General features: G+C 40.7%; 1 protein-coding gene across 3 annotated transcripts; it reads left to right on the plus strand.

Annotated features, from left to right (window-relative positions):
* Positions 1-1,008: 1,008 nt before the first annotated feature.
* Positions 1,009-27,537, plus strand: MMD (monocyte to macrophage differentiation associated). 3 transcript variants are annotated; one of them, XM_072779937.1, is made up of 8 exons: positions 1,048-1,205; positions 9,250-9,331; positions 13,025-13,185; positions 16,104-16,178; positions 17,916-18,017; positions 19,898-19,967; positions 20,979-21,021; positions 25,644-25,945. In XM_072779937.1, exons 1-7 carry the CDS (start codon positions 1,180-1,182, stop codon positions 21,018-21,020), a joined length of 558 nt encoding a protein of 185 aa, XP_072636038.1. In that variant the 5' UTR covers positions 1,048-1,179; the 3' UTR covers position 21,021; positions 25,644-25,945. The 3 variants fall into 3 exon arrangements, with proteins under 3 accessions (XP_072636039.1, XP_072636038.1, XP_072636037.1); XM_072779938.1 differs by lacking the exon at positions 20,979-21,021 and having other exon boundaries at positions 1,009-1,205; positions 25,644-27,537; XM_072779936.1 differs by lacking the exons at positions 16,104-16,178; positions 20,979-21,021 and having other exon boundaries at positions 25,644-27,537.
* The last annotated feature ends 410 nt before the right edge of the window (positions 27,538-27,947 follow it).

Consider the following 27,947-nt stretch of genomic DNA (forward strand, 5'->3'; position numbering starts at 1 on the left):
GCAGAGTAAAGAGTCCTAACAAGCAGGCCTAAAAGCCCCTCTAGAGTCACCAGTTTGGGATGTGGGAGTTTGGGTGTGGACAGGCACCCTGGAGGGGTGCACACCTAAACTCCCGGAGTGATAAGGGAAAAAGGATCAAGAAGCCACCCATCATTCATTTTCCTTTGAACATCTCTTCCAGCAAGCCCTCAGGGTTTAGGTTTAGCAACAGGACCCTGATTCACCTGTACTATTTGGTTTATTTGGAAGCTGCCTAGATTTTAAAAAAAGAAGCACTGAGGGGACAGCAATACAAAGGTCCCTGTGGAGGATACCCCCATTTGTGATTCTCACTGAATCTCAGGGTTTCTTAGTGATACCGACTTCTCCCATGGCAGACAAGGAAAGGTGTTTAAATCCGCCCTGGAGCCTCGCTCAGTAGCCTGGGGAGCGCAGGCCCCAAGGTGGTGAAGGATACATGAACAGAGCTACGAAGAAATGAACGGTGAAGACCGAATGAATGCCACAGAGCCAGGGCTGGAGCGCAGACAGGAGCCCCGGTTTGCTGCTACCTGCTCCACCACTGCTTTCTAGAGTCTTGGCCTACCTCCTCCCGCGCAATTTCTCTCCCCCTGGCCTGGGCCTCGCGGGTTGGCCCAACTCCGCCCCTTCCAGGAGGGCCCCGCCTCCCCAGGCCGCCTCCTCTCCTGGCCCCGCCCCTCCGCCGCGAGGCCCCGCCCCTCCGCCGCGAGGCCCCGCCCCCTCGCCCGGACTCCGCGGGATGAATGGCAGCTTTGCCGCCGCGCCGCTCGGGGCGCTGATTGGCCGCCCGGCGTGGTGACGCGCCGGCGGCCGCGGGCGGACGCAGGTGGGCGGAGCTGGCAGGGGTGGAGCCGGGCCCGGGGCGGGCGGGGCGGGGCGCGGGCGCCCGGGGGCGGAGGAGCCGGGAGGCGGGAGGCGGGAGGCGGGAGGCGGGAGGCGCCGGGGCCGTTTAAGCGGCCTCCCTCCCGCCCCCAGCCGCCCGGTCTGGCCCCGGCCCTGCCCCGACCCCCGGCCCGGCCCACGCCGCCCTGCCCGGCCAAGCGGTCCGCGGGGCACGCGGGCGGCCTCCGGAGCAGTCCAGGCCGATGCGGGCCGCGCGCCCTGCCGCCGGCGCCGACCAGACGGAGCTCCGGGGCCCCGAGAAGGAGCGGAGGATCAATGCGGTTCAAGAACCGATTCCAGCGGTGAGAGAGGGATGGCGCCCCTGCCCCGCCGCTGCCGCCAGCGGGTCCCAGATCCCGCCTCGTCCGGCGCGGGTCCGGGCTCCCTACCTGGAGGCATCATCCCCCGCGGAGCCCGCACCTTGCGGGGGGTGGGGGGGCAGCTCCGGGGGGGGGGTCCCCACCGTGCGGCCCCTGGGCGATCCCCCTCCTCCGAGGACCGCGATCTCGTGCGTGGCCCGGGTTCCGGACCCCGAGCCGCGAGCCCCGAGCCCGCCCTCCTTCCAGGCGATCGCGTTGCTCACCCCACCGCATCCTGCCCGACCCGACCCCATCCCGCCAGGGCTCGCGCCCTTCTCTGCAGACCGGAACCCCAGCCGCAGACGCCGACCCCGGATCCTCCGGCCCTGGCTCTGGCCTCCACCCCTCATTCCCTGCTTTGGGGGCGCGCGAACAGGGGCCGGGCAGCCGCTGCGCCCTGCGGCGGGGTTTGTCAACCCGGGTGCCGGGTGTTCTGGTGCGTTGTCTGCGATCGGCCCTAGCCACGGGGAAACTGAGGCAGGCTCCGGTGCTGCAGCCTTGCGGGCCGGGGCCGGGCCTTGCCAGTGCTGTTCGCTTGCAGGGTTAGCGTCCGAGGGCGGTGCTGTGTCGGGCACTGCGAAGGGGCAGGTTAGCCTTCGGGTGGCGAGAGCTGCTGTTGAGGCAGGCGCCCGTGTAGGAAACGAGGAGGAGGAACCGAGGAGGCGCCACCGGAAGGTTGGCCGGCAGCTCCTTCACCGGAGGGCCGGGGGGGCGGGGGGGGGGGACGGGGACCCCAGCTCCGGGGGGCGCGGTGGCCTTAATCCGGACTCGGGTCTCTGACATTTAGCAACGGATGGAGGCTGGCCCATGGTTCTCAGAGGGAGCCCTGGGCCTTCTCCTTCCCCCCCTTCTAATGCTTCTTCGTTCTAAGTGGGTGAAAGTTCATCGCCCCTGTGTCTCACTCTCCATCCTTTGTCTGAATCTGTCAGCCGTGGCCCCATTCCCAGACCTTCGCTAGTGTGCAGTGATGGGGAATTTGAAGGAAGCCAAGAAACGCAGGAAAAATCTTCCAAGGAGGGTATTGTTAAGTGTTCCACACATTGTATTTCAGAATTTCAGACTGCGCTTTTTTCCCTTTCCAACTCCTTGATCCTTTGATGCCCACTCACCCCATTATGCTTCTTTCTTCTCATTCCTCCCTCAGTCCCAAAGGGTAAAGGAGCCAAAAATGCACATAGAAAGAGTTGAGGTGGGCTGTGCCATTAGAATAAGAGTGATGGGTTTGAAGACTTGGGTTAACTTCTGAATATTGCTCATCACTCAGGGTGTTAAATGCCTGGCACTATTCCCGTGGTGGGAACAGATCAGTGCCTGTATAGGCAAAAAGGACCCATGATGTCTGGCTTTAGAACATGAAGTCAGGAATGAGGTTGGAGGGGCTTTAAGGCAGAAAGTAACATGCATTCAGGCATGATTGGTAAAGCCCTGTGCATGTGGTTTGTTTGATTTGGTTTTACTTCTTTGAACATCTGTGCTCTTCCTGTTTTCAGAGAACAGTGGCAATATTCTGTGAAATTACCCTTCTTTATTTGATTGTGTTTCTTTCCTATCCTTTGAATAAAAGCCCCCCCTTCCACTTTACTTTGCACAAACATTAAAACAACGTTAAGAGAAATGGGGAAAAAAAAAAAACACAACAAAACACCTTCATTTCAGATCCTACCTTCTTAGCTGATTGAACTACTCTTGCTGGATGCTAACCTACCCAGTCTTTATTATCAGTGTAGTAATGTGATTTTGTGCTCTACTTCATTCATTTAAAAATGAAAAATAGAGGCATTTTATTTTGGTGTGGCATAGACGTTGTGTAATTTTCTCAGTAACTGCACGCTGTCAATGGATATTTAACATTTATTTTCTTGATGGCACCTACACCTACCCTGATTTTCTTTGGAGATTGAATGATAGCATAATTTCTTATTTTTCAGTTACAGACAAAATTGGAAAGCCGTTTCTCAAAGTAAATTTGATCTTGGACATAAAGCCTGCAAATACAAACTAACAAAAAAAGTACTGATTTTTATGGTGTACAACATTAAAATGCTGGGAGTACTATTCATCATCTCTTAGAGCCATGTTCCTTATATATCTTTTGAGCATCCAGAAAAGTTATAGGTAGGTAGATTACAGAGAAACTGGAGGGAGGGACATACTGTCTTTGAATGCATGTGCCACCCCTCCTGATAGATTCATCAGGACTCCCTTGAAGAGCATCTGATTGCAGCAAAAACAATTCATTAGGCCATAGTTTGTGGCTATGCCTAAGTGACAAGAAATGAACACCTTTCTGGTTTGTTCATCATGGAAATTTGGTGGTCATTGTGGCTTTGGATAAATTTCCAGAGTTCTGCCTTTTCTGCAGAGGAAGGCTGTGAGGAAATTTAGCCCACTGCCTTAAGTGGAGGGCTTTTAAGCATGCTTGGCTTCTCAAAAAGTTTAGGATGTGGAGAAATGCCACTGGGACACAGAGCGTATTTTCTCTTGCTTTACCCTTTCCACATCTGCGTCTCCCCACACCCTTCTCTCCCAGAGTCATTTTCTCTTATCACTGCATCCCTGGCTGATTAGAATAATTGCTTACATTTATTGAGTGCTTACTTGTGCCAGGCAGTGACTGGGTATTTGTGTGTTACTCATCTCATTCTCAACTCTAACCCTGGAAGACAGATTTTATACCCATTTAATAGACAAGCAAATAGGGTTGGAGAATAAAAGGGAACTTGCCACAGTCACATGGCTAAGAAAGGGCAGATCGGTTTCAATTCAGTTTCCTGTCTCTCTCCACCACCCATACTGCCAGTTCACCTTTTTCTGTCTCCCTGCTCACACAATATCATGTGTACAGCGCGGAGGCCCAGGACCCACAGAGCTTCTGTATGGTGCTGTTGGTGCATACTCATTTCTCCAGTCTTGGCCTCTGAAAATCCGAGGAAAAGTATGCTCCTTGCCTCAGTGCCAGCCTTGTGACCACTGGTTAGCTTTAAACTGATGATGTGATAAAGTACCTTATTCACAAGTGTTAGGGTCTCCCAGCACTGCCTGTTGCTTTTTTTAAAAAACACGTGTTTTCAAAACATTGAATTACAGGCATGGGGTAGTCTTCTTATACATATGCTTTCTCCCTTATTTAATTACTACGTTAAATGTCTTCCACCACTATCACCACCTCTGGCATTGGACACTTTTCCAGAACACCATGCTCACTCATAAACTGGCTAATATAATAAGATACTAAGCCAGTAGGAGTTGGCTTATGTTGCTCCATCAAGTCCTTTTGAAAGAACCTTGGAATATCCATGGTTTTAGCCTTTAAGAATTTTCTTTTCATGAGACTCAAGGTTCTTTTGGTCCTAAGACTGCCTATTTCTCTTTGTTACATACAGAACCTATTGGATCCCTAGTGAAAATAACTGGCAATGGGATATCTCTCCCTTAGATAAAATAGTTAACAACAGGCAGAATTTTTCTTTTTTTCTTTTTTATTTATTTATTTTTAGAACCTTCCTTCCTTCCTTCCTTCCTTTCTTTCTTTCTTTCTTTCTTTCTTTTTTTCTTTCTTTTTCTTTCTTCTTTCTTCTTTCTTTTCTTTCTTTCTTTTCTTTCTTTTCTTTCTTTCTTTCTTTCTTCTTTCTTTTCTTTCTTTCTTTTCTTTCTTTTTTTCTTTCTTTCTCTTTTTTCTTTCTTTTTTTCTTTCTTTCTTTCTTTTCTTTCTTTTTTCCTTCTTTCTTTCTTCTCTTTCTTTCTTTCTTTCATTCATTCATTCATTCATTCATTCAGCATTTACTTACTAAGTTCCAGCAAGAAGTTGGGTATTGTGCTTGGGATTGGAAATGAAATGGCAGACAAAAAGGCTATGGAATTCACATTACAGTGGGGAAAGATGAAAAAAAAAATGCTCAAGTTGAAAAAAACCAATTTTTACTAATTGTAATAAGGGCTCTGCTAGGTTGGGGAAGGCTGAAATGATACTTTAGGTAGGATGGTCAGGAAAGGCTTTGAGGGAGTGATATTTAAGCTGAGCTTGACAGGTAAGGAGAGTTGAACCTTCTGGAGAAGAATGTTCTAGGCAAAAATAAACAGCAAACACAAATGCCCTAAGCCAGACAAGACGTTGGTGGTTTGAGGAGCAGAAAGGATGTGGTGTAGCTGGAGGGTAGAGAGTGAGAGGAAGGTGGCTTCCTGAGGTTGCAGAAGCAGTGGGCCCAGCTTGTGGGCCACTTGGGGAAGCCAAAGGCAGGTTTTAAGCCAAAGTTGGGATGTGTGCTGTGATCTGGTTTTCATAGACTATTGTGACTGCTGAATCAAGAAAAGAGTCTATATGGGGACAAGCAAGGAGACTGGTTAAGAGATTCATGTTTGTATAGACTGGAAATGTAAATGTCTTGATGGGTAAGGTAGGGTCTGTGGAACTGTAGAGAGGTAGGCTGATCTGGAATATATTGGGAAGTAGTATTGACAATACTTGTATTTGGAAAAGGGGAATACATAGGAATCAAGGACAACTTCTGGGATTTGACCTTGGGCCTCACAGATCTGCTGGTCGGTCACAGATCTACATTCAGAAGGCACACTGCTTTGGGCTATCTGTTCTTTCCTTTTTATATATATATATATTATTTTATTTTATTTTATTTTATTTTATTATTTATTCATGAGAGACAGAGGGCGGGGGGCAGAGATAAAGGCAGAGAGAGAAGCAGGCTCCTCACATGGAGCCTGATGTGGGACTCGATCCCGGCATTCCAGGAACATGCCCTGAGCCAAAGGCAGACGCTCAACCACTGAGCCACCCAGGCATCCCTCTGTTCTTTCTCTCAAGGTTTTGAAATTTTGTCATGGGGGATTGGAGGCTTAAGAATGCTGGGTAAGGGGGAAGCAAGAGAGAGTGTTGAAAGACAGAGCTAGGAGAGGAGAAAACCAACCTGACTAAAAATAGTTTTATTAGGGGTGCCTGGGCATCTCCGTTAAGCATCAGTTTCTTGGTTTTGGCTCCGTCATGAACTCATGGTTCTGAGATTGAGCTCTGCTTCTGGCTCAGTGCTGTGCATGGAGCCTGCTTAAGAGTCTCCCTCTCCCGCTGTCCCTCCCTCCCTCAAAAATTAAATAATAGCTTTTTAAAAGTGTGTTTCCCATACCCAGGACTAAATCTTTTTAGATTTAAAACCCTGTAAAAATATTAGTGGATACCCTCTTCTAGCATCAGATAACTGGATAACCCTTAGGGTTACTCAGCCTTAGGTAGAGGCGGTTTCCATAAATGGGTGCTGTTTTCTATAACACTTGAGAACCTTTTTCATTCTTTTTTGGGGAAGAGAATAGAATAGGTTCAGTGAGTGGGAGTTAATTTGCATTTTACTTCTGCTTTTCCATTTAGCTTTTAGGAATGATTCCTTCAGGAGGCTCTGTTGGAGGCTTGATTGTACCCTGGCAGATGAGAGAAATGGGGAAATTGCATTGTAAATTTCTCAGCAGAACCCATTGTGGGGTGGTTTTCAGTGAGCTCCAGACGGTGATAGGCTCCTTGCAGACTTGCTCTTCTCTTGCCTTATTCCATGAATCTGGCTCTGGCCATAAGGGACTACCTTTAGTCACATGGGTGGGATATTTTTCTCTATAACTTATGAGTTTATTTTTATCCTGAGTGATTCCAGGTGGGCAGGGACTAAGCTGTCACAAACATGGCCACCCAGCTTCTTTGCTTTTAGGAGAAAATGTGAAAGTCTATCCCTGTTGCTGTGTAATGGCTTGACTATTTTTAGATTGGGCTGCCAGAGATATAAATTGCTATTTTAGTCTTCAGCCTGGTGGTGGGTAGACAAACCCTACTTACTGTGCCCTAAACAGAACACTCTCAATATAATCTAGTCTCTACCATCTTGGAGCCTTGCTCTTTACCCTTTAAAAATTCCTAATAGGGTATGCTACTTATAGCTCTGTTGTTATGTCTGGGGGTAATGATGAGGTACATCCTTGAATGCTTGGGATGCCTTTGAAGCATTCTTCTCAAGAGTGCAATTATTTTCCTTTTTACTAATAAGAGCTATGTAGCAACACTCTTGTCCCTTAGGAAATTAGTAAAATTACTTAAAGGATTAGCAGGGGAGAAAAGGCTTATTTTATCTATGTGCAAGAATAGCTTGGATAAATTATGGAGCTTTTAACTGTATGCTTCTCTTAATCAGTTTTCAAACCATCTGACAAATTTCATTCAATACCGTATATTCTGCACACTAGTTAGATAACTAACCCATTGGTGGTCCAAGAGAAATATCTTCATTGTCCCAGATTCATTCCGCAATGGATTTTCCACCTGAACTCTGTGTATTAGGTTAACAGGAACTGCCACTTTCTTATTTATTTGTTCTAAGGATAACAAGCCCTTTTATTTTTTTAAAAAAGATTTATTTATTTTATTTTTGTTTTTTAAAGATTTACTTATTAGAGAAAGCAGGAGCAGAAGGAAGAGGCAGAGGGAGAGGGAGAAACCAGCTCCCCATTGAGCAGGGAGCCCGATGTAGGGCTCCATCCCAGGACCCTGGGATCATGATCTGAGCCGAAGACGGACACTTAACCTACTGAGCCACCCAAGCACCCCTAACAAACAGGCCCTTTTAATTCAGGGAGAAAATGCTAGTCTTTTGTTCCTAAGCCAGGCACTGTTTAGGATGGCTTGACCATGTGCTTCAGACCTGGTTCTGCCATTTGGTTCAGCCTGGTACCATTTTTCATCATGGTAATTAAATAAGATATAACTAGTCAGAACTCAGTAGCATCAGGTGACTCTCCCCTTTTCCCCATCTTAAACTAGCTCATGCAAAAGGATAATTTATAATAGCTCAAAGCCTGTTGATGTCTTGCAGGCTCCAAGCACAGGAATGCAGCAGGGCCTCTGAGACCTGAGTGCTGTTGGATCTCTTCTACCTCTCTTTGTTTCTCTGCATCTGCTTCTTTTGGGCAGCTGCTTTTTTATCTTCCTGAATTTACATCTGCCTTTCCAGAGAACAAACAGACTAAGCCAGCATCCTTCATGAAACATGGCACGAGTGTGGGTTGGGTTTTAGAGGATCCGCATCTACACACTGAAGTGGAAGGATGCTGTTCATATCTTCAGGTCCCATGATAGTCACGGTTTTCACCTATTCATGCTATTTCCACAAAGTGGGCCCAAAGGGAATTATGGAATGTGGGTATGTGTCTATATGTGTAACAGATTTTGATATTTAGATCTATACATACATTTGTGTGTATGTATGAATTTTATAGCCAGAATATTAGGTACTAGTTAATATATTTGGATTTGAAAGCAAACTGTTTTTAACTCTGGGAGAATTCAGGTAAAAACATACCTCCAGTTTAGGTGACTTAGAGGCAGCCGGGCATCATTTATTTAAGCTGTCTGGTGCTGGAACAGGTAATATGATATAGGGAAACTAGTTGTATGGGCCTGCTGATCGTGAAACATAGGGTGTAAAGATTTATAAAAGCTTTATACATTTCGAGAGAGAAAATTGAAACCTTGCATTGTATCCCTTTCCTTTGAATGGCAGTTACTGGCATTTGTAAAGTTTAGAAAAATTCCCTTGCCTTCTTTACCTAGGATTTAAGATTTGGTTATGCCTTTTTTTAAATTGTTTGTTTTGGTTTGGTTTGGTTTGGTTTGGTTTGGTTTTGGTTTTGGTTTTAGCATGGGGGGTTATAAGTTGAAGGGGGGTAGATATGATTGATTTCTGTTTGTTTTTGGTCGGTAGAGGTTTTTCTTTTGAGCAAACTGAAAGAATACTTAATCCAATAAACTAGGGCATTTGCTTTCAGATCATGGCTGTTGGCTCAGTTTACACCTGTTTAGTGGCTTTGGTCTTATTCCTGTAACTAGGTATTTCCAGCAGTGCCTCTTCAATTAGAATAGACCAAACGATACTGGCAGCCTTCCCCATTGTTCTTTATACACTTAGAGCTTATTTCACGTGATGTCTTTTTGTTTGTCCAGGTTCATGAACCACCGGGCCCCAGCCAATGGCCGCTACAAACCAACCTGTTACGAACATGCTGCTAACTGTTACACACATGCAGTGAGTACACATTCTGCCCTTTGCATCCTTCCCAGAGGACTCTGGTGGGAGGAGGGGCAATTATCTCTAAGACCCTCCGCCCATAGCTGGATATACCTATCTATCTCTGGGACCTCACCTACCACAGCATGAGTGCTCTGACCTACTCCAGTTCTGTCCATCCTAAACTGATTTGCACTGACAATATCTTCTTTAAAATAATAAAAATAGTGAATTACCTTAGTTCTAGGAAAACCAATGAAAACTACTTAGGAGGACTACTGGCTCTGGAATGAAGAGAATCACCTTTTCAAGACAGTCAGCTGTGTTCATGTGGCAAGGAAGATGCACAGATTTGTTGAAAAAGATTCTTTTTCTTACTAAGTGATCCCTTGAAACAGGTAGCCGTACAGTCTCAACTTCCACAGCATCCACTTTTCAGAGCAGATGTTACTCCACATTGTTGAAGAAAAAGCTGATTCGATCCCTAAATTCTTAGTGAACTTTTTTCTTCCTAATAAAAGCAAAACATGCTCATTTTAAGAAACTTAGAAAATACTGAAGAATGTATAAAAAAAAAATAAACTGCCCAGAGATTGATTAATGCTTTGGTGCATTTCTTCTCTTTGTGTGTGGTGTTTATGAATATATTTTCTTAGTTTTCCTGTTAATGTGTTACTGACATTGTCGTGTCATTATAAATTTCCCTTTATCTATGGTTTCATTATTCTCTTTGAAAGTTGCATTTAGTGAGACTTTTTGAAGGAAAGGAGGTAGCTGCTATATAGTATGAAGATAAGAAAAAAAGGAGGCCAATCTAATCCTTTCATGAAGAGTGTTTAGAACAAGTTCATGTAATTATTTTAGATAGTGTTAGTACAACACATAGTTTGTGTACATATGTCATTAGAATAAAATTTGCTTGGATTCTAGTCGTGCCTTTTCATGTCTTTAATCTTCTTCCCCAAAGAATAATCATAAGGTTTTCTGTAAAGAAACAGTGATGCCAGGCAAACCCCAAATAAACTGGTTTCTAGTAGATTCCTTTATAATCTAATAGATCCATGCCACTGGTCATTCCTTAGCTAAATCAAATTTTATGAAGAATCTTTTATATATTATAGTAGTAGAATTCAGATAATACTTATTAATACTGAAACATCGTCCCAATTTATCACCGGATGTCCTTTTGCCTTAAGGACTAAAAAGACCTTTATTTAAATAATTAATATCCTGGAATCTTGCCAAAGAGGAAAAATTAATACCTGACTAGCCTGCCCTGAATTCTGTAAAAGAGCTACAGTAATGAAATTTGGAGTAACCTCTCTAATGTACAATCTCCCTGGACCCATAGCTTAGATTCTGGGGACAAGAAGGATTTGCTGGAATTCTTTAGACTTGATCTACTCCTGTCTTTGCCTTAGTGACACAGTTATGTGAAGTGAGCTTTGACCAGAAGATCAAAATGTTTAGAGTACCAACTTGGACTAAAGAATGCATTGGTCTAATTTATCTTCTATACCTGTCAGGATACCCATCTTTTTTTATTCTTGACCAAATGTTTGATGAATTTAACAGCTAAAAGTAAAATTATTTCCAAAGATAATTATCCACAGGCCCATAAGGAAAAGTTTTGTATTTGTATGTGTATGAGGAATGTAAAAGTTTGAATAATAATTTATTCAATATATATAATATATAATATGTAATATGTAATATGTATGATATATAATAAAAAAAGACTTCTTTTTCTTATTGTTCCAATATACATCCATTATTTTTTCTATTTATCAGCAAAGCACTGATGAAAGTTACAGGTACAGTGTACCATAATAGTTTCCATACCACTGACCAATAAAAGTAATCAATAAAGTGTTTGTTAATTAGCATTATATTGAGCACTTAAAATATAATATGGTTTGACTGTTGAGATGTACAGTTCACCTTTAGGAATATTTTTGCTGGAGAAGGATCTGAATGATCCCTTATGTCTTTTGGGTATGCTGTAAGTTAAGGAATACTAGTATAAAACAAAGTTAAGGAAAAACTGACAAAACCTCCATGTTAATTTTTTAGGACAGAAAATATCATCTTACTAAATTTACTAAACCGTATCTCTGAGTTTTGACTTTCATAGAGCAATAACATTTCTACAACAGACAAAACAAACTTCCATTGTCCTCATTTCATTAAAGAGAGAGGATACTTTAACATGAGAAAGTAGAAAGGACATAATCTCAAAATACATAAAGTTCTGTCTTAAGAAAAACTACTGTCTTTAATTTTCTCATACCATCTGGGCCAATGAAAACTTCAGCATTTGAAAATTCAATGCTGATCTTATCTAGAGGATGTGATATTTTGTTGCAAGAGGGCAGACGTAGGTGTTGGGGACAAAAAGATTGCTCAAGTTTGCATTCTTTGCCAGGTATGCTTATTCTAATATCTAATAAAAGTTTATTTTTCCTGAGGATGTCCATTATTATAAATGGACAATTTTACAGGAAACCAAAAACTAAAAAGATGAAGTCTTCAAAAAAAACTAATCATACTCCTACTCATATGATAGACACTGAAATTTGTGTTCATATGACTATAAACTTTGGCACAGAAAACAAAATTCTCTGTAAGATTCTCTCTTAAAATTACTTGAATAGGTATGAATGGATTAGTCTTGCTTACTTGAAAGGTGCTATTAAAAATGAAATAACCCCCTAATGCTTTCACTTTGCAGTAGTTCCCAGGTTGGTGGAATGTACAGATCCAAACTAAAAATCAGGACCTATGATTGCACAGTTGATTTTGTGTATGTGGTGTACATTTTAATACTTATGACCTCGATTCATTCACTTAACCCTTTGCTGAAATGTTGAGATTTCAGTAGATCATGGGGGAAATAGGAAAGAACATTTAAAAGTATGCCCTCCCTGAGAAATCTGGATACATGCTTGGCATTTGAATATTTTAAGTGCCTACTTTATTTTTATGTATTTACTTTATTTTTTTAAGATTTTATTTATTTATTCATGAGAGACACAGAGAGAGAGGCAGAGACATAGGCAGAGGGAGAAGCAGGCTCCCTGCAGGGAGCCCGATACGGAACTCAATCCTGGGACTCCAAGATCATGCCTTGGCCGAAGGTAGACGCTCACCGCTGAGCCACCCAGAGGTCCCAAAATGCCTACTCTAAATCACATTAGAGAATAGGATGAAATATATTCTTGTGTAATGAAATTAGGATAAAAAACAACTGCCTTGCAACAGTTGAGTAATGTTGCCTCCTTTACCTGCTTATTTGTGTACTGATTGGTGGGCACTGTTCCTGGGCCCTAAACAGCATTTGCTGTGCCCAGGGCAGCCACCAACCAGCCCATCTGGCTCTTGTTAGGATTACCCAGGAGAGGCAAGTGTTTAAAATGATCTTTCTAAAATTGTCCCTGGGAATCCTATGTAATTTTTAAAAAGATTTTATTACTTGACAGAGAGAGCGCGAGCACAAGCAGGGGGAGTGGCAGGCAGAGGGAAAGGGAGAAGCAGGCTTCCCACTGAGCTTTGAGCTGGATGCAGGGCTGGATCCCAGGACTCTGGGATCACGACCAAAGGCAGACACTTAACTGACTGAGCCAGCCAGGAGCCCTGAAACCTATGTATTTTTAACAAAGTTCTCAATATAGTAAAACCTAGGATATTTACTTTTCTTTGCCTTTCCCTCAGTTCCTCATTGTTCCAGCCATCGTGGGCAGTGCCCTCTTGCATCGGCTGTCAGACGATTGCTGGGAAAAGATCACCGCATGGATTTACGGGATGGGCCTCTGCGCCCTCTTCATCGTTTCCACAGTATTTCACATTGTGTCGTGGAAGAAGAGCCACTTAAGGTACCATTTGTGGCCTGCCCATTTGCCAGATCAGAATAGCTGACCCAGGCTAGCCTCCCATACCAGCATGTTTCAATCAGGTCAGAGCTACGGAGTGGATAGACCTTTTCTTACCTTGTGGATTATAATGCTGTGCTGTTATCCAGGAAGATTCCTATGGATTGGACAGACTTTGAGAACCCCCATATGTATCTAAGAAAGCAGGCATTACTCATAAGCCACCAACAAAATTGCACTGCTTCCCCGGGACTTAGAATGTAAAATCCTGAGACTTGTCCTTTAAGGTTGTCAGCTCACCAAGGACACCATAAGAGCACAGCAGCTGTGGGGTAGTGACTAAGTACACTGACCTCGGAGTGCGCCCAGCCCTGCCACTTAGCTCTGTCAGTTACCTGACCCCACAGAGCTGCCATCTCTTCATCACTAAAATGACAATAATGATGCCCGACTCCCAGGGTTTTGCGATGGGTGAATGAGACAGTGCATGCCAAAATGATTTGAAAATTACAAATAACCAGGGCTTGTAATGTAAGGAGGTTGGCTACAGTTTGGGTTTATTGTTTTGCAAAGTTCAGCTTTCAGAATTAGGTCCTGTGTATCTTACTCAAACAGAATTCACATGTTTTGCTACTATTAGCTGTCAAGTGCTTTGCAAGGCACACCAGGCCTGCTAGCCTCCTAATAAGAAGGACATGAATGCATTCCTCCTCTGAGTGAAGGATTAATTTGGGAGAATCCAAAGCGAGAAGCACACCATTTAGTTGCTTGTGGAATGGATTCTGTACAACCTGAAAGTGCAAAATTTTGTTTTGTAAAAGGAGGATTCAGAGCAGACTTAAGAGTGTTTTAAAATACTAGAATATAGCTTTTGGTTTTACAGAATGTCCAAAAACATCTCAAACTATTCAAACAATCTATTATTAAAAAGACATGCTTTATCTAAGAATAGGGTTTGGGATTCGTGAGGTGATTACTGGTCTCCTTATATGTAGAGTCATAGTGTCAGAGTGAGAAGGATCCTTAGGGGTCATCTAATCCAAACCCCTTATTTTTCACCTGAGGAATCTGAGTCTCAGAAGTGGCTTGCCTTGCTCCGGTCAGTAATACCAGCTGAGTCTGATTGTCCCAGACTTCTGACTCCCATACCCCTCTCAGTATTGCTTACAGTTCCCAGCCTGCCAGCTTTGCCTATAGGGTGACAGCTTCTTGGACCTAAAATAAAACCACAGCATTGGATCACAAGGGCTTGCTGGGGCATGCTCACAAGAGAGCCTCAAAAGTCTCTGTCTCCCTAGCACACAATGTCACAGGGACCAGAGGCCAGGGTATTTCATTATCTTCCTGGCACAATCCAACGCTTGTGGTTGCCTTGGCTGACTTGGCTTTGATATCTAGATTTCTGAATCAATAAAGAGTTGTAGATACCTACTTCACTATTTAGGGCCTCCCTCCCAGGCTCTGGAGAAGAAAGTGTAATAGAAACCAGGCTTTCTTGAACCTTGAATTAGCACTGCTAGAGTTATAAGTGTGAATTTTTGCTCTGCCCTAAATTTTTTATGTATCCAAATCTAGGCTTATTTAGAAGCAAAAGAATGGACCTTTATTGAGTACCTATTGTGTGCTAGATGCTGTCCTAATGAACACATGGTCTAGGTGATCACACATACTCCTCACACATACTCCTATGATAGAAATGTTGTCGTTTCTATTTACCCTGTGATATAAGTGAGGGTCAGAGAAGCTGGGATGAATCTTGAATAAAATTACAGGTCTGACTTTACCTGCTGTAACAAGTGCATAGCAGTCTAGAAAGCAGAATTAGAAAGGCCCTAGACATGATTAGGAATCACAATCATCCAAAGAGTTTAAAAAATAATAATAATAAAAGATTCTCTTCATCCCTCCATCCCCTATCCCATGTTCTAGCCATTTTAAAAATTACAATCTTCTGGACTAGAGTTTATGACTGTATTTTATAAGCTTCCCAGATGATTGTGATAGGCAGTCAAGCTTGAGAAGCATTAATCTAGTGTTTGCTTTTTTAGATCCAAGACCTAAATTATTTCCCCTTTACTAACATATGACTAACAATAGCCATGACTAAAACATCCTCAACTTGCTTTGGTCAACACCGTGTGTGTAGTGAGGCAAAATCTAAGGCCAGCACTCACCCAAGTTACAGGTATCACCCCTTGGACACTGAGAATGGATTCAAGACGATGCAGTGCATTCATACTTTTAAATCACCTTAGTAAAGGGCAGATTCTCTCTATAATCCACTGGTTGGCTAGACCTCAGTGAGCCAGATCTTTGTACACTTCCTGAATTTTCTGTTTTGGAAGGAAGAGCTCACTTAGAAATCCAGGTGGCTACCCATTTGCAGCAAATGTGCCCTTTTTGGTTTTGTTTTGTTACTGCTATTCCTAAATTAATTTTTGAATTTCCTTTATTATAACTTCTTGTGTACACTAAGATATTTGAAATGAGAGCTTCTTTGAAGATGTTCTAGAAAGACATGAACTCCTTCATGCCCTGCACTATGATAGGTGTTGAGAGATGGTCTGCCCTCAAGGAATTTCATTTTTCTGTTACATCAGATCTAAAAGAAATGTAAAACAGCAGCACAGACAGATTTTATTTATTTTAACCAGAATAAATTCAGAGCTGATTACTGTGGGGTCCTGCCCCCTGTATCTCATACATGGTGACTTTTGTATGTGCAAGCTTAAAATTAATATAAAGCTTTTACTTGTAGCTTTATATCATTAAAAATAGCTGTGGGACTTTGAGAGCCAAGTTATAACTGCCACAAGAAACTAGAACAGGAGTGGAAATTACAGCATAGTGGAATGATAACCCATGCTGCGAGTCTGAAAATTTTCTAAAAACTTTGCCTAACTTGTTTTTCCCCCCACTAGGACAGTGGAGCATTGTTTTCACATGTGTGATAGAATGGTTATTTATTTCTTCATTGCTGCTTCTTATGCTCCATGGTAAGATCCTGTCTTTCTATTTTTTAAGGTAGTGTTTTTGGGATAGAATGTCTGTCTTCCTTCCCTAACTTCCTCATGTCCCTGCCCCGTGTGTATGTGTAGGGTAGTGCCCCTACCGCACTCCCTCCCACACACACGCATAGATGCTTTTTTTAAAAAAAAAAACTTGGGTCAGATTGTAGATTTTAAGGAAAAAATGTCACTGCTGTTCAGAATATATATCTGGCACTGGATTGTTCAAGAGGAAGTGCTAGGAACTGTGTGCTAGGTAGCACGCTCACTTTCGAAATATGTCACCTTAGCCTTCCACGTTCTTTCTATATACTTCTGCTGCTGCTCAGAATACTTGGAGATCTAATCATTTAAGTGGAAATGCTATAAATATGTATGAGGCAAACAAGCTCACTTTCAAAATTTATCCCATTTGTCTTCAGTTCACAGCACAGTAGCTACTATATATGGAGTGCACTTCTCATTTCATTAGCTGTATGAGTAAGATAACTAATTAATTAGCTATTTAAAACACTTAGTATTCTGGCTCAGTAGGTGGAGGCTGCAGCTTGATTCAGGGGTTGTGAGTTTGAGCCCTGCGTTGGGCATAGAGATTACTTAAATAAAAATGAAGTACTAAAAACAATAAAATACCTCGCATTCTGCTCAATTTTTTAGTCTTTCTGCCCTTTTGGTATACATAAGATAGAATCTTTTGTTTCCTGGAAACCTACAATTAAAGGAACTTTAGATTCCTTCTATCAAGACATGGTTCAGTTTTAAACACTCAGAAATTCACTTTGCTATAGTCACTAGAAACAGCAGGCTTCTACATTCTGACTTACGTAGCATCCATCATTACAAAGAAACTTAATTATCTATTAGAGTAAAAAGTGTGTTCTCTCCCTAATTGTCACTGTATTATAGTTCTGCATCATATTGGAGCAAGAACACTTACAGGATTTGGGGAAGTATTCCACAACTTAAAATAAGGAAATAAAATTTTTAAAAGCTAAAGAATCAAATATTATAGTAAGCAACCTTTTCCCATGTAGTTTTCAATAGGCAGGTGGTGCCTTTTCTGTTTGGAAATAATAATTTTGTAGTCATAGTCAATCAGAATAACACTTGATTTTTTTCTCATAGCTATTCTTAATATGAAATGAATACAAATGAATTTGCAGCATGTTAAAATTCAGGCTTTACAAGAGCCCACAGTTAAATTCTGACAAAATGTCTTTCATAACATATGTTGAGTTAATTCTTCTCATGTTCCGCCTTGGCAGAGAGATGGTAATGGAGATACTTGGTCCATGTATTAGGTATCTGCTGTGGGTAGGTGATCCTGGTTGAGGATTCTGTTCAGGGTTCTTATTAAGCTTTGTAAGCAATCTGCTCCCAAATATATTATCAGAATTAAGCTGATTTGACAGCAGTCTGCCTAATAAGGAAAGTCGGGCATCACAGGTATGGTGGGACTCACTTCTGCATATCTCCTTTTAGCTGGTTCTATTTTTAAACCACGTTGGAACTAATTCTAAGTCTTAAAGGTCAACTAACAATTTTATCTTTGAATTATTAATTTTACCGAAATTGCCTAAATACCTCCATGACCTGTTGAATGCCTTTTCATCCTGGTTTTATGCCAGCACTTGCCCAGTTTTCAAGCCTAGAGGAAAACACAGGTCCTATGAATTCCCTTCATTTATCACTTCTGTTCTTTGTTGTCATGTTTACATTTTTTAGGTTAAATCTCCGTGAACTTGGACCCCTGGCATCTCATATGCGCTGGTTTATCTGGCTCATGGCAGCTGGAGGAACCATTTATGTATTTCTCTACCATGAAAAGTAAGAGAAAATAATCTACATTTGATAGTTTTAAAATTAACTGCCTAAATTTTATCTACATTACAACATAATTTGCTTTTTATATTTGTACTTCAGAATAGTAGAAATACATAAACAATATATACTGCTTTTAACAAATCTTCGAAACCATTTGGTATTCATTATTGGTAGATAATTGCTTTGGGAAGAACTGAATGGCACATGTGTGATAGGATGCATTTGAGGGACAAGATGGACTACTATTTTAGTTGGATGTTACTTCACATCCATAGGAGACTTGACCTTATCAGCAAACTAGCCTTATCCTCTGTGATTTTTACTTATCACATGAGAAAAATAACTGCTTCTCAAGCTTTCAGTGAAGATTGAAGTTAATAGATAAGCACCAGAACAACACTCACCTCCCTTTTGGGTTCATACCCAAAAGACTTCCAAACTAGGATTCTCTGAGGAAGGGAATATTTGGAAGAGCATCCAAACTCTTAATATTCTAACCATAGGGCACATTTTTTAACCTGTTATTTATAGTCCATAGTCATAAGTGTTAAGCAATATAAAAAGGAAAGCTTATTGAAATTTAGCATCACAGCCCTAGAGGAGACCTTCAAAGTCATCTATTCCAGCTACATGCTTAAAAAAAAATGAAGCCATTTAGGATGTGCATCAAATTAGCAATTCATCTAGAAGTAGGACCCAAGTGTCCTAGTTTCTACTCCATGGCTCTTTTCATTATTTCACATACCTGAACTTGAGAAATTCACAAGCATGAAATCATTGTCCTTGAATGCAGTTTATAAGCTTATCTATTGCTATTGGCAGAATAGCTTTCATATACAAACATAATTTGTGTTTATCATAAAGTATTCAGTTGTTTCTTCTTTTCAGAACAAAATGGCAGTTTTCACTAACTTCTGACTTTGAAAGTCACTTAAATGCATCTTTGACCACAATTAACAATTCTGAGTAGTGTTATGTAGTATGTATATAAATCCAAGGGAACAGTTTGCTTCTTGGGCTCAAACTTGACCCTAACTTACATCCTTAAATAAAATAGAAAGTAAGGTGAAATAGATATTTTTTCTCCTATTTCAGGCCTCCTTTTATACCAAACCCACAAATCCATTCTTCCCAGTTCCATGATAAGGTTATTTCCTGGTAGACTCTGAGTATAAAACATGGAGAATGAGATGTGATTGGCCCTTGGTTATTTGGTTGGGCAGATATTAGGGAGTACCTAAATCATGTCAGGTGCTGTGCTAGGCCTTACAAATCCAAATATAAATGAAACTTGGCCACTGCCTCCAAGGAACTTAGAGCTTACTTTGATTAGGCAGAAACGTAAGTTGAATTTTAATACAGTGTGTTTCTTAGCATTTTCAGACATTCTGTAGCCTAATGCAATGAGCCTTACAAGTCAGAGTTTGTGCAGATGCAAAATAGAGACAAAATTAAATGCCCTTTATTCCTTAGGGCTTCCATCCCTTTGCCACTGATAAACCCGGCCCCACACGACATCTCTGTCCTTCTTCATAATTTCAACTTCTTGTAGCTGTGGATTGGAGTGATGATGAAGGCAAATACTCTGGGATTGGGAGGGGGAAATGCATGGTGGATTGGATGCAATAATAACACTTTTGGTAGCAAACATTTTCCAAATCGCATGTGGCATTTGATGCCATTTCAATCCTGTAAGAAATACTAGTTCATTGTGACTCAACTGTAGTATTTTAATTAGAAGCCCAAAGGTCTCCTACTGGGAAAATATGTTCATTGGAATAGTTTAAGAATTTGCATTTTTCTCTTAAAGGAGGAGGGAAGCTGGTATGGAAATGATCTAAGTATTACAGGAAGATAAAATTAGCTGCCTTTCTATCCTGCAGGTATAAGGTGGTTGAACTCTTTTTCTATCTCACAATGGGGTTTTCTCCAGCTTTGGTGGTGACGTCAATGGTAAGAAATGGCTTCATAATTTTAAGTATTTCACCTTATTTCTTTCTGAATTGGTGGGACTCTTCTTTCTGAAGTTATGATGTGTCTATTATTAACTGGAGACTCCAAAGAAAAAGTATATAACAACAAAGTCCCTGAAATCTATAGGAGCTACTGGTTGTAGTTTGGGGAAGTTATATACTGAAGTATGTTTCTTTCCATATAATAATCTTCTGTATGTGTTTCTTTTGGACAACCATTCTGTTCACCCCACCCCTTCCCTATCCTTCTCCCAAAGAGGCATGCAGTCATCTGCAGATAGATATTTCTGCCTGAATTGTTGGGTGTCTCAACCATAAATCCATGGAGGAGGGTAATTTTTTGGATGTCTTATAATGAAAAAACTATAAATTACTGACTTCCTAAATCTTAAAAGGACCACAAGATGTCGGTTGTGTCAATATTTTATTTAGTATTTCCCAAAAGTCTTCACTCTTACTTTTCTTTCGCTTACTTGCTTTTAAGTTGTATTATTTCTCTTTCTCAGGAAAGTGACTTTTTTTTTTGTTTTTTCTAATTTTACTTGAAAATTTTAAGGACTTTCGTGGGTGGAAGTATAACATTACCTGTAGTAGGTGGTCAGTGTATATATTTTGAACTCCCTTTCAAATTGAATTGCTGTTGAGAAATCCATGTGTATCTATCACTCAGTTTGAAAATAAAGCATATCGTTATAGCCTTGTGATCCCATCCAGCTGGTTACTGTACCATTAGTTTATGTAGTGCCATTAGCTCCAGTGTCTTATGCTCTACATTTTTTGGCATTAGCCACTGTGTTAATTAAGGAATTCATAATGTATCTAGTTTGGATTCTTTTCTCAGTCTACAAAGGTCAGAAGAATTGTACCTATAATTTCACTCCTGAGCTCATAGGCACATTATAAGAATGTATATAGCCCCTACCATGGTCACAAAAACACCTGTAAAAGACTTAGGAGCTATAGAGGTTTGCTTTTTTTTTTTTTTTTTCAGAGAATATATCTTATGAGAATGTCACAAAATATGTTTCTTTAAGGTAAGAGCTTTATGATAGCTTTTGTAATTACCTAGCACCAAAAATAAATATAGTTTAGTTGGTAAAGGCAACAAGGAATAGTGAAGGGGAGGAGGTGAATGATGGAAACGAGAAAATCTGCCTTGAAGGCCATATTGTTAGAGGGCAAATCAGGACACCCAAAGCAACATAAAGCAGGGTCTGTACATGTAGGTTACTAATCATTAGAGTAGAACATCAAATAAATTCCTTCGGGGTATCATAGAAGCTGGTTTATCCAGTATTTTTACTAGCCTAAATCTTGGCATTTTCACAAGTTGTACAATAGTCGGTGACTAACGTTTATGATAGTCAAACAGGATAATCCTCATATTTCCCCCCATAGAAATTCCTACTGAGCAGGAACCTAAAATTCATATAAATGAAAAGGTATCATAAAGTTTTATAATGTCTTTGATTGGGAAAAGCATAGGCTGCTATGGGAGCACATGACCCAAGCACCAAAGGAAATGATCCTCAAGCTGATTCAGAAAGAGAAAAAAGCCTAGAGATAGTAGGGATGATGCAAATTGGATAGGAAAGAATCTGGCATCAAGGAAGCCCTGGGGAGGGGGAAAGCACCAGCACCTTTGAAGTACTGAAAATAGTTCATTGTTTGGAATATGAGTGTGTGTGTACCTGTTTGAGTGTGCCTCTGCACAAGGTGGATAATTTTGCAGATAGCACAAGTCTTGTGATAAAGCTGGAGAGGGAGATAGAGACCAGATCAAAAAGAACCTCCTAAGCCATCTGAACTAACAAACGGTATGACTGGACACTCAAAGCTTTGGTTCTGGTCAGAATATTGGACTATCAGACTTACTCTTCTGCTATAAAGAATGATTAAAAAAAAAAAAAAAACCTGGCAAAAATATTTGAAGCAATTGTTTCTTGGCATTGGACCACAGACACAAGGCTGTGTTCCTTGAATAGAAAGATGAGCTTCAAATTTGCCCCAATTTTCTCCCTGGGGACACTTTCCAAACTGCAACCAAAAAAAGTGGAACCAGAGAGCAGTAGTCAGGGTAGAGAAAACAGAAATCAGTATTTTAGCTACTGAGCCTGCTGCAGTTTTGGGGTAGGATCCTGGAGAAGAGGGAGCTTCACAGAGAAGTATCTCCAAAAATGTACAAAGGGATTTCCCTGAGTCCTTGCCCAGATACAAAGCTGAACCTGTGCAGGGCAAGACTCTGCATGCCCTGGCCAAGAGTGGCTTTTGGAGAGTTGTGAGATAATGAGAGTCCATAAGTGCCTGGTGCTGAAAGGTTGATCAGAGTCCAGCCAGCCACAGTGGAGAGACCATGCTGAACAACACAGGTGTTCAACTGAACCTAGCAAGTTGACCTCTACACCTTAGGAGAAGAACTATTCCAGCTCTAGAGTAAGGACTGTCCTGGAACTATTGTAACAAAGGCCAAAAACAACCTGAAAAGGATAAAATTGATCCTCTGTACATAAACTGCCAGAACAAAACTCAACATTACTGAAGGGAAGACAGCAAAATCTATATATTAACAGTTTGGCATCCGTTTATCCAAATATTACTAGATAAGCAAGAAGCAAGAAAATGTGACACCATGCACCTAAGGAAAAAGCAAGTCAATAGAAATAGATCCAAAGATGACAGACATGTTGAAATTAGCATACAGGGACTTGAAAACATAATGAGTAAACAAATGAGCCTTAGAAAAGAAATGGAACTACAAAAAAGGAAGTGAGTAGAAATTCTAGATTTGAAAACAGTGTATTAAGAAAAACATTTATTGGAGGGGTTAACAACAGATTGGATACTGCAGAAGAAAAGATCAATAAACTTGAAAATGCATAGACACCTACAGACTGGAAGAAAATATTTGCTTTCTCTGTATGTATCTGGCAAAGGATATGTATATGGAATATGTAAAATAATCCAAATGAGTGATTAAGAATCAATCCTATAAAAATGGGTGAAACACTTGAACAGACACTTCACAGAGAAAGTTACATGAGCATCCAATAGGCCCTTGAAAAAGTGCTCAACATCATTAATCATCAGAAAATTAAAATTAAAGTGAAATTAAAATAAAATGAAAATTAAAACCTCAATGTGCTACCAGAATATACCCTGGAGACTGACAACACCAAATTCTGGCAAAGATGTGAAATAACTGGAACTCCAACTCATCATTGGGGGTAATGTAATATGGTATAACTATTTTGGAAAATGGTTTAGCCATGTATCGTAAAATTAAACATAAATTTATGACTTAACAGGTTCTACCGAACAGAAATGAAAACATCTACAAAAAAGACTCCATAAGGCCTGGATGGAAAGAACTGATAAACAAATTAAATAAATCAAGGGAATGCTAAATAATAATAAAACAGAATGATTGATATAGATAAGCATGTGCAGGAATCTCAGAAATGTGATAATTGTACAAAAAAAGAAGCCAGACACAAAAATAGGCGTACAGTATAATTCCATATGTGAAGCTCTAAAACAGATAGACGTAGTCTGTGGTAATAGCAGAAGTAAGAGCAGTGGTTGCCTGGAAGAGATTGTCCAGGATTGGGAGAGGGTGTTGGGCTAGTTGCCTGTCTTGACTGAGGTATGGGTTAGATAGGTGTATGCATTTGTCAAAGCCCATGATGTTCACTTAATATTTATGCATTGCACTCTGTAAATTAATTATCAATTTAAAAAAAAATTACCCATTTCCCCCCATTCCTCCCCAACAAAAGAATGTAAGTTCAGGAAACCAGACCACCTTGGTTCACATCCTGATTCTGACACTTAAGCACTACATAGCCTTGAGCAAATTATGTAATCTCTCTGTTTTAGTTTTCTCCTCTGTAAAGATAGGATACTAATAGTACCTGATATAGGGTTGTGAAGATTAAATGAGTAAATATATGGAAACACTTCAAAGAGTGCCTGGGATAAAGTAATAGCGCAATGACATAGGTAATGAAGAAAACAGGTTTTGTTTTAGGATTAACTACATTCTGGTTCTCTGAAAGTTGGTAAGTTAAATGTGGTGTTTGAGGAACTGTTACCAGAATATATGTCAGAACCATCCTCTATACTTGGCTTGGTCTCTTGCTTATTGTTTTAGCAGAGAGAAAAAAAAGAGTGGTATCTTTTGGGCTGTGCCCAGCTTTGTGGCTTTGTTCAGGTTACTTCATTCCTCTGGTTCCATTCTCTTCATCTCTAAAATAAGGAGGTTGTGTTATATAAGACGAGTAACTTTTTACTCTTTGGGAATTACATTCCCCTTTGGGAATCTGATGAATACCTTCTAGAAAAATACCCCTAATGCACATACACATAGAATTTTGTATAATTAACGGATATCAGTTGCTTTGTAATCTTTAGGAAATAATAAATGTGTGGTATTTTGGGAGGGGGTTGTTTTGGGGGGTTTTGTTTGTTTGTTTTTGATAAAAACCGATCTGGCTGACACTTTCATTTTTCAAAGGTTAATGAGAAACCTGTTGTCAGTCGATGTGGGTTGGCTCCTTCCCCATCTTTTGCTCGTACAAAAACCATGGGGTCTTAGTGAACTTTGAAAGGACTGATCCTTACCTGTGGCCCTAGATCCTCAGCCTGGCTCTTAGCTCATGATTGTCCGTTGCTGCTGCTGTCTAGGTGCATGCGACCCATTCAGGTTGATGGCTGTGTTAGAGCTTTCCCATGCTCCCAGCTGGACCTGGCTGCAGTCCAAGGCTCCAGGGCTCACAGGCTTGCCCAGGCCTCTGGGACACCCACACAACCCATCCCCTTCCAAGGCCTTGCCAAAATCTGGCTTGGTTTTCACCACCCTGCAGAACTTGAGACCTTTCTATTCCTAGTCATCAGGAATCCAGGGGACTGACTTGTTCATCAGCCTCCTGAGCCCCGCCTCTGTTCTCTTCCCCTCATTCATACAACTTAGTTTAATTTTGAAGATGGGCCAAGTCTTCAAGCAGCCTAAAAATTCTCCTTTTTTGTGTTATAAAGCACACATGACTGTTAACTTCCTGCTGAGCTAAAAAACACTTGGGCTCATAGACAAAATGGCCCGGCAACATCTAGAAGGTCAGGAAGTATGTTATCCTTCCCTGCTGTCTGATCTCCGAGGCCACTTGTAGCTGTAATTTGCCCATGTCAGCCATACGGAAGCCGTAGGCTCACATAAGCAGGGGAAGTCTCAGGGTAGAACAGAGTTTGAAGAGGATGGGGGAAGTGCGAACCTGGGCCGAGATGTCCATTATAAATGTGGCAGTGTGGATGTGCCTTGGTAGGGAAGGAAGCTCTTAAAGAAGGTGGAAAGTCAAAGATTATACTTGCTTAAAATGAACTCCCGTATCTGGATGGATTAGAGTCCGCTTCAGCATGCTGTAGGTGAGCGGAGTGTGCTGCTTTTTACAAGGGGGGCCCGACTGCCTGCCCCAATCAAGACAGCCCCCAAGGGTACTCCAGGTGGGTGCATGAGAGACTCAGGTTTAGTTCCTGTTTACAGATCAGGATTCTGTCTGGGAAGCTCCTTCATTGTCTAGCTTTGGGGAATTGCAGTGATCTCTTCAGTTTGTCACTTCAAGAGTAACATCAAAACCTCTTTCTTTTTTTCCTCTGTTGACAGAATAACACTGATGGACTTCATGAACTTGCCTGTGGGGGCATAATTTATTGCCTGGGAGTTGTGTTCTTCAAGAGTGATGGCATCATTCCATTTGCCCATGCCATCTGGCACCTGTTTGTGGCCACGGCAGCTGCGGTGCATTATTATGCCATTTGGAAATACCTTTATCGAAGTCCTACAGACTTTATGCGACATTTATGACCAATCTGTACTAGGTCTCAAAACCAGTATTATTTCAATTATGGCACTTGGAAGTAGGGTAAGAGCTGAAAATTGCACAGAGGAAAAAAAAAAAAAGACAACTGCACTGACTTTCTATCTTTTGAATATAATTACTGTGAAAGTCTAAAAGCTGTGTTCTAGAATTCTCCGCCTCACAGCAGATAAATAAGGTAGTGAATTAATTATTCATTCCATTCCACTATCATGAAGGACTCCGGATAGACTTGGCCAGCCGATGTTTACAAACAGAATTTTGTATTTTAATTTTACAGATTTTCCTACATGATTTTTCTAAATTACTAGGTCAGGTTGTAAAAGTCAGTGCAATAACAAAGATTCCTTTTTAAGAGAAAATTGTTTCTATCACTTTCCCATAAGCTGTGTGAAGAATCATGGACAGAACTTACACTACTTTTACCATGTTTCATCTTGGCATAACATGGTTATTTTTTAAATAGAAATTTTCATTTTTTGTAAATTTTTAAAGAATATTTCATTGAAGCGCATCTGCGGTTCCTCATTCATGTGAATTTTTGCAGCAAGCTGTCAACATTCCACAAATGAACAAACATTATACCTCTTCTGATAGTTTTATTAAGCATAGGGGGATTGCCAATTTTTAAAAACTGCGGTTTTCCAAACTTTTCTGCCAACCTCTGACTCTGAATTCCATGCTGCTTTGGGGCATATACTTGACCTAGTTTGGTTTACCAGTGATGGAAAAGTATTTTGATATCATTAACTTTTTCAAAAGATTCAACTTTTTCTCTATGCCTTTGCCATGTTTTCTTCAGGGTCTCTTTCTACAGTGGATGAGTATTCACAACTATATTATGATGGTATTATTAGAGTGGTCATCCACTGAAGATTCCTGAAGAGTATTATGAATTACAGTAAATAGTGGTATTGCCTGTTTGGTGCCCGTCAGTTAAGTCATTGTCACTTAGCTTAATATTATCAGTTTGATACTCATTTTCAGTTGTGGAATTAGATGCACAAATTCACATTCCTATCTTTCCTCTGTATCTCCTGATATACTTTTTTCTTTTCCGTAGAAGAATATTTAAAGCATTGTTTGACAGGTAGAAACTCATGCATCTGTAGTTCATGGGTTATATCCTGGCTCAGTCGAGTGGTATTTAATATATTATTTTTGGTTTTCCTTCAGTGTCTTATATTAAGATTAACATTAGTTGCTTTGTTTATTAATCTCCTATTGGTGTTTTAATAAATGAGATAACCTTGCCTTTAGATCTGTGCTCATATTGACTGTTTGCTAGAATTGGGTTTGATCAGTGGAATAGTTGGTTTAATGACACATTTAGGCTTATTCATTGAAATGTTGTACTATATGGCTTTAAAAGAGGGTTTATTTTGGGCGTGCATATTTAGAATGCTCTGATTTAAGTGAATTACAATGGGAATGAAGAACAGAACTGGTATTTGCTGATAAATTCTTACATAGGCAAGGTGCCCGGTGATAACACCAACCAGACCATCCCTATCTGCATGATTCTGAACATCCTGATGCCTGTTGTTTTGTGTATATTTTGTTTTTAATATATTAACTTTTGTGGATTCATTTAAAGTCTGCTCAAAAGTAACACTGTTGAAACCACTAAAATGTATGTAAAAAATTGTGCTATAGACTAGAATAAAATTGTTACTTGGATTTGTTCCATTGTCTCTAAATTAGATGACTGTGAAGATGATAATGCATTTTTGAGAGCTTGAGCTCATCTAGCATTTTAATTTGTATACTAGCCTTTTTTTTTTTTTGAAAAGTCAGTCAACACAAATGCTGCCTGTCATCTAGAACTTTCTAGTCCACTTTTTAATAATTGAAATGCCAGAGCCAATTCAGACATTGAATCACATGTTTTCAGTTTAAAATATGCTAGTTGGGGCCTAAAGATCGTAAATTTTATAAATAATATATCTTTACCAAGAGAAGCCTTTTGGTTTAGTTTATAGAATATACTATAGAGCTGAAGTTACACACTTGTATATTAGCAACCAGACACACATCATATTGCAAACAAAACCTGTGAATGTTCAACATCATTCTCCCCTTTTCTACAT

This window comes from Canis lupus, chromosome 16, assembly GCF_048164855.1.
Source record: "Canis lupus baileyi chromosome 16, mCanLup2.hap1, whole genome shotgun sequence".
Taxonomy (NCBI): domain Eukaryota; kingdom Metazoa; phylum Chordata; class Mammalia; order Carnivora; family Canidae; genus Canis; species Canis lupus.

Coding starts and splice junctions, on each gene's coding strand:
- MMD (XM_072779938.1), top strand. CDS start 1,180: ATGCGGTTCAAGAACCGATTCCAGCG. Junction 13,186..16,103: donor TGGAAGAAGAGCCACTTAAG/GTACCATTTGTG, acceptor TCCCCCCACTAG/GACAGTGGAGCATTGTTTTC. Junction 16,179..17,915: donor GCTGCTTCTTATGCTCCATG/GTAAGATCCTGT, acceptor TACATTTTTTAG/GTTAAATCTCCGTGAACTTG.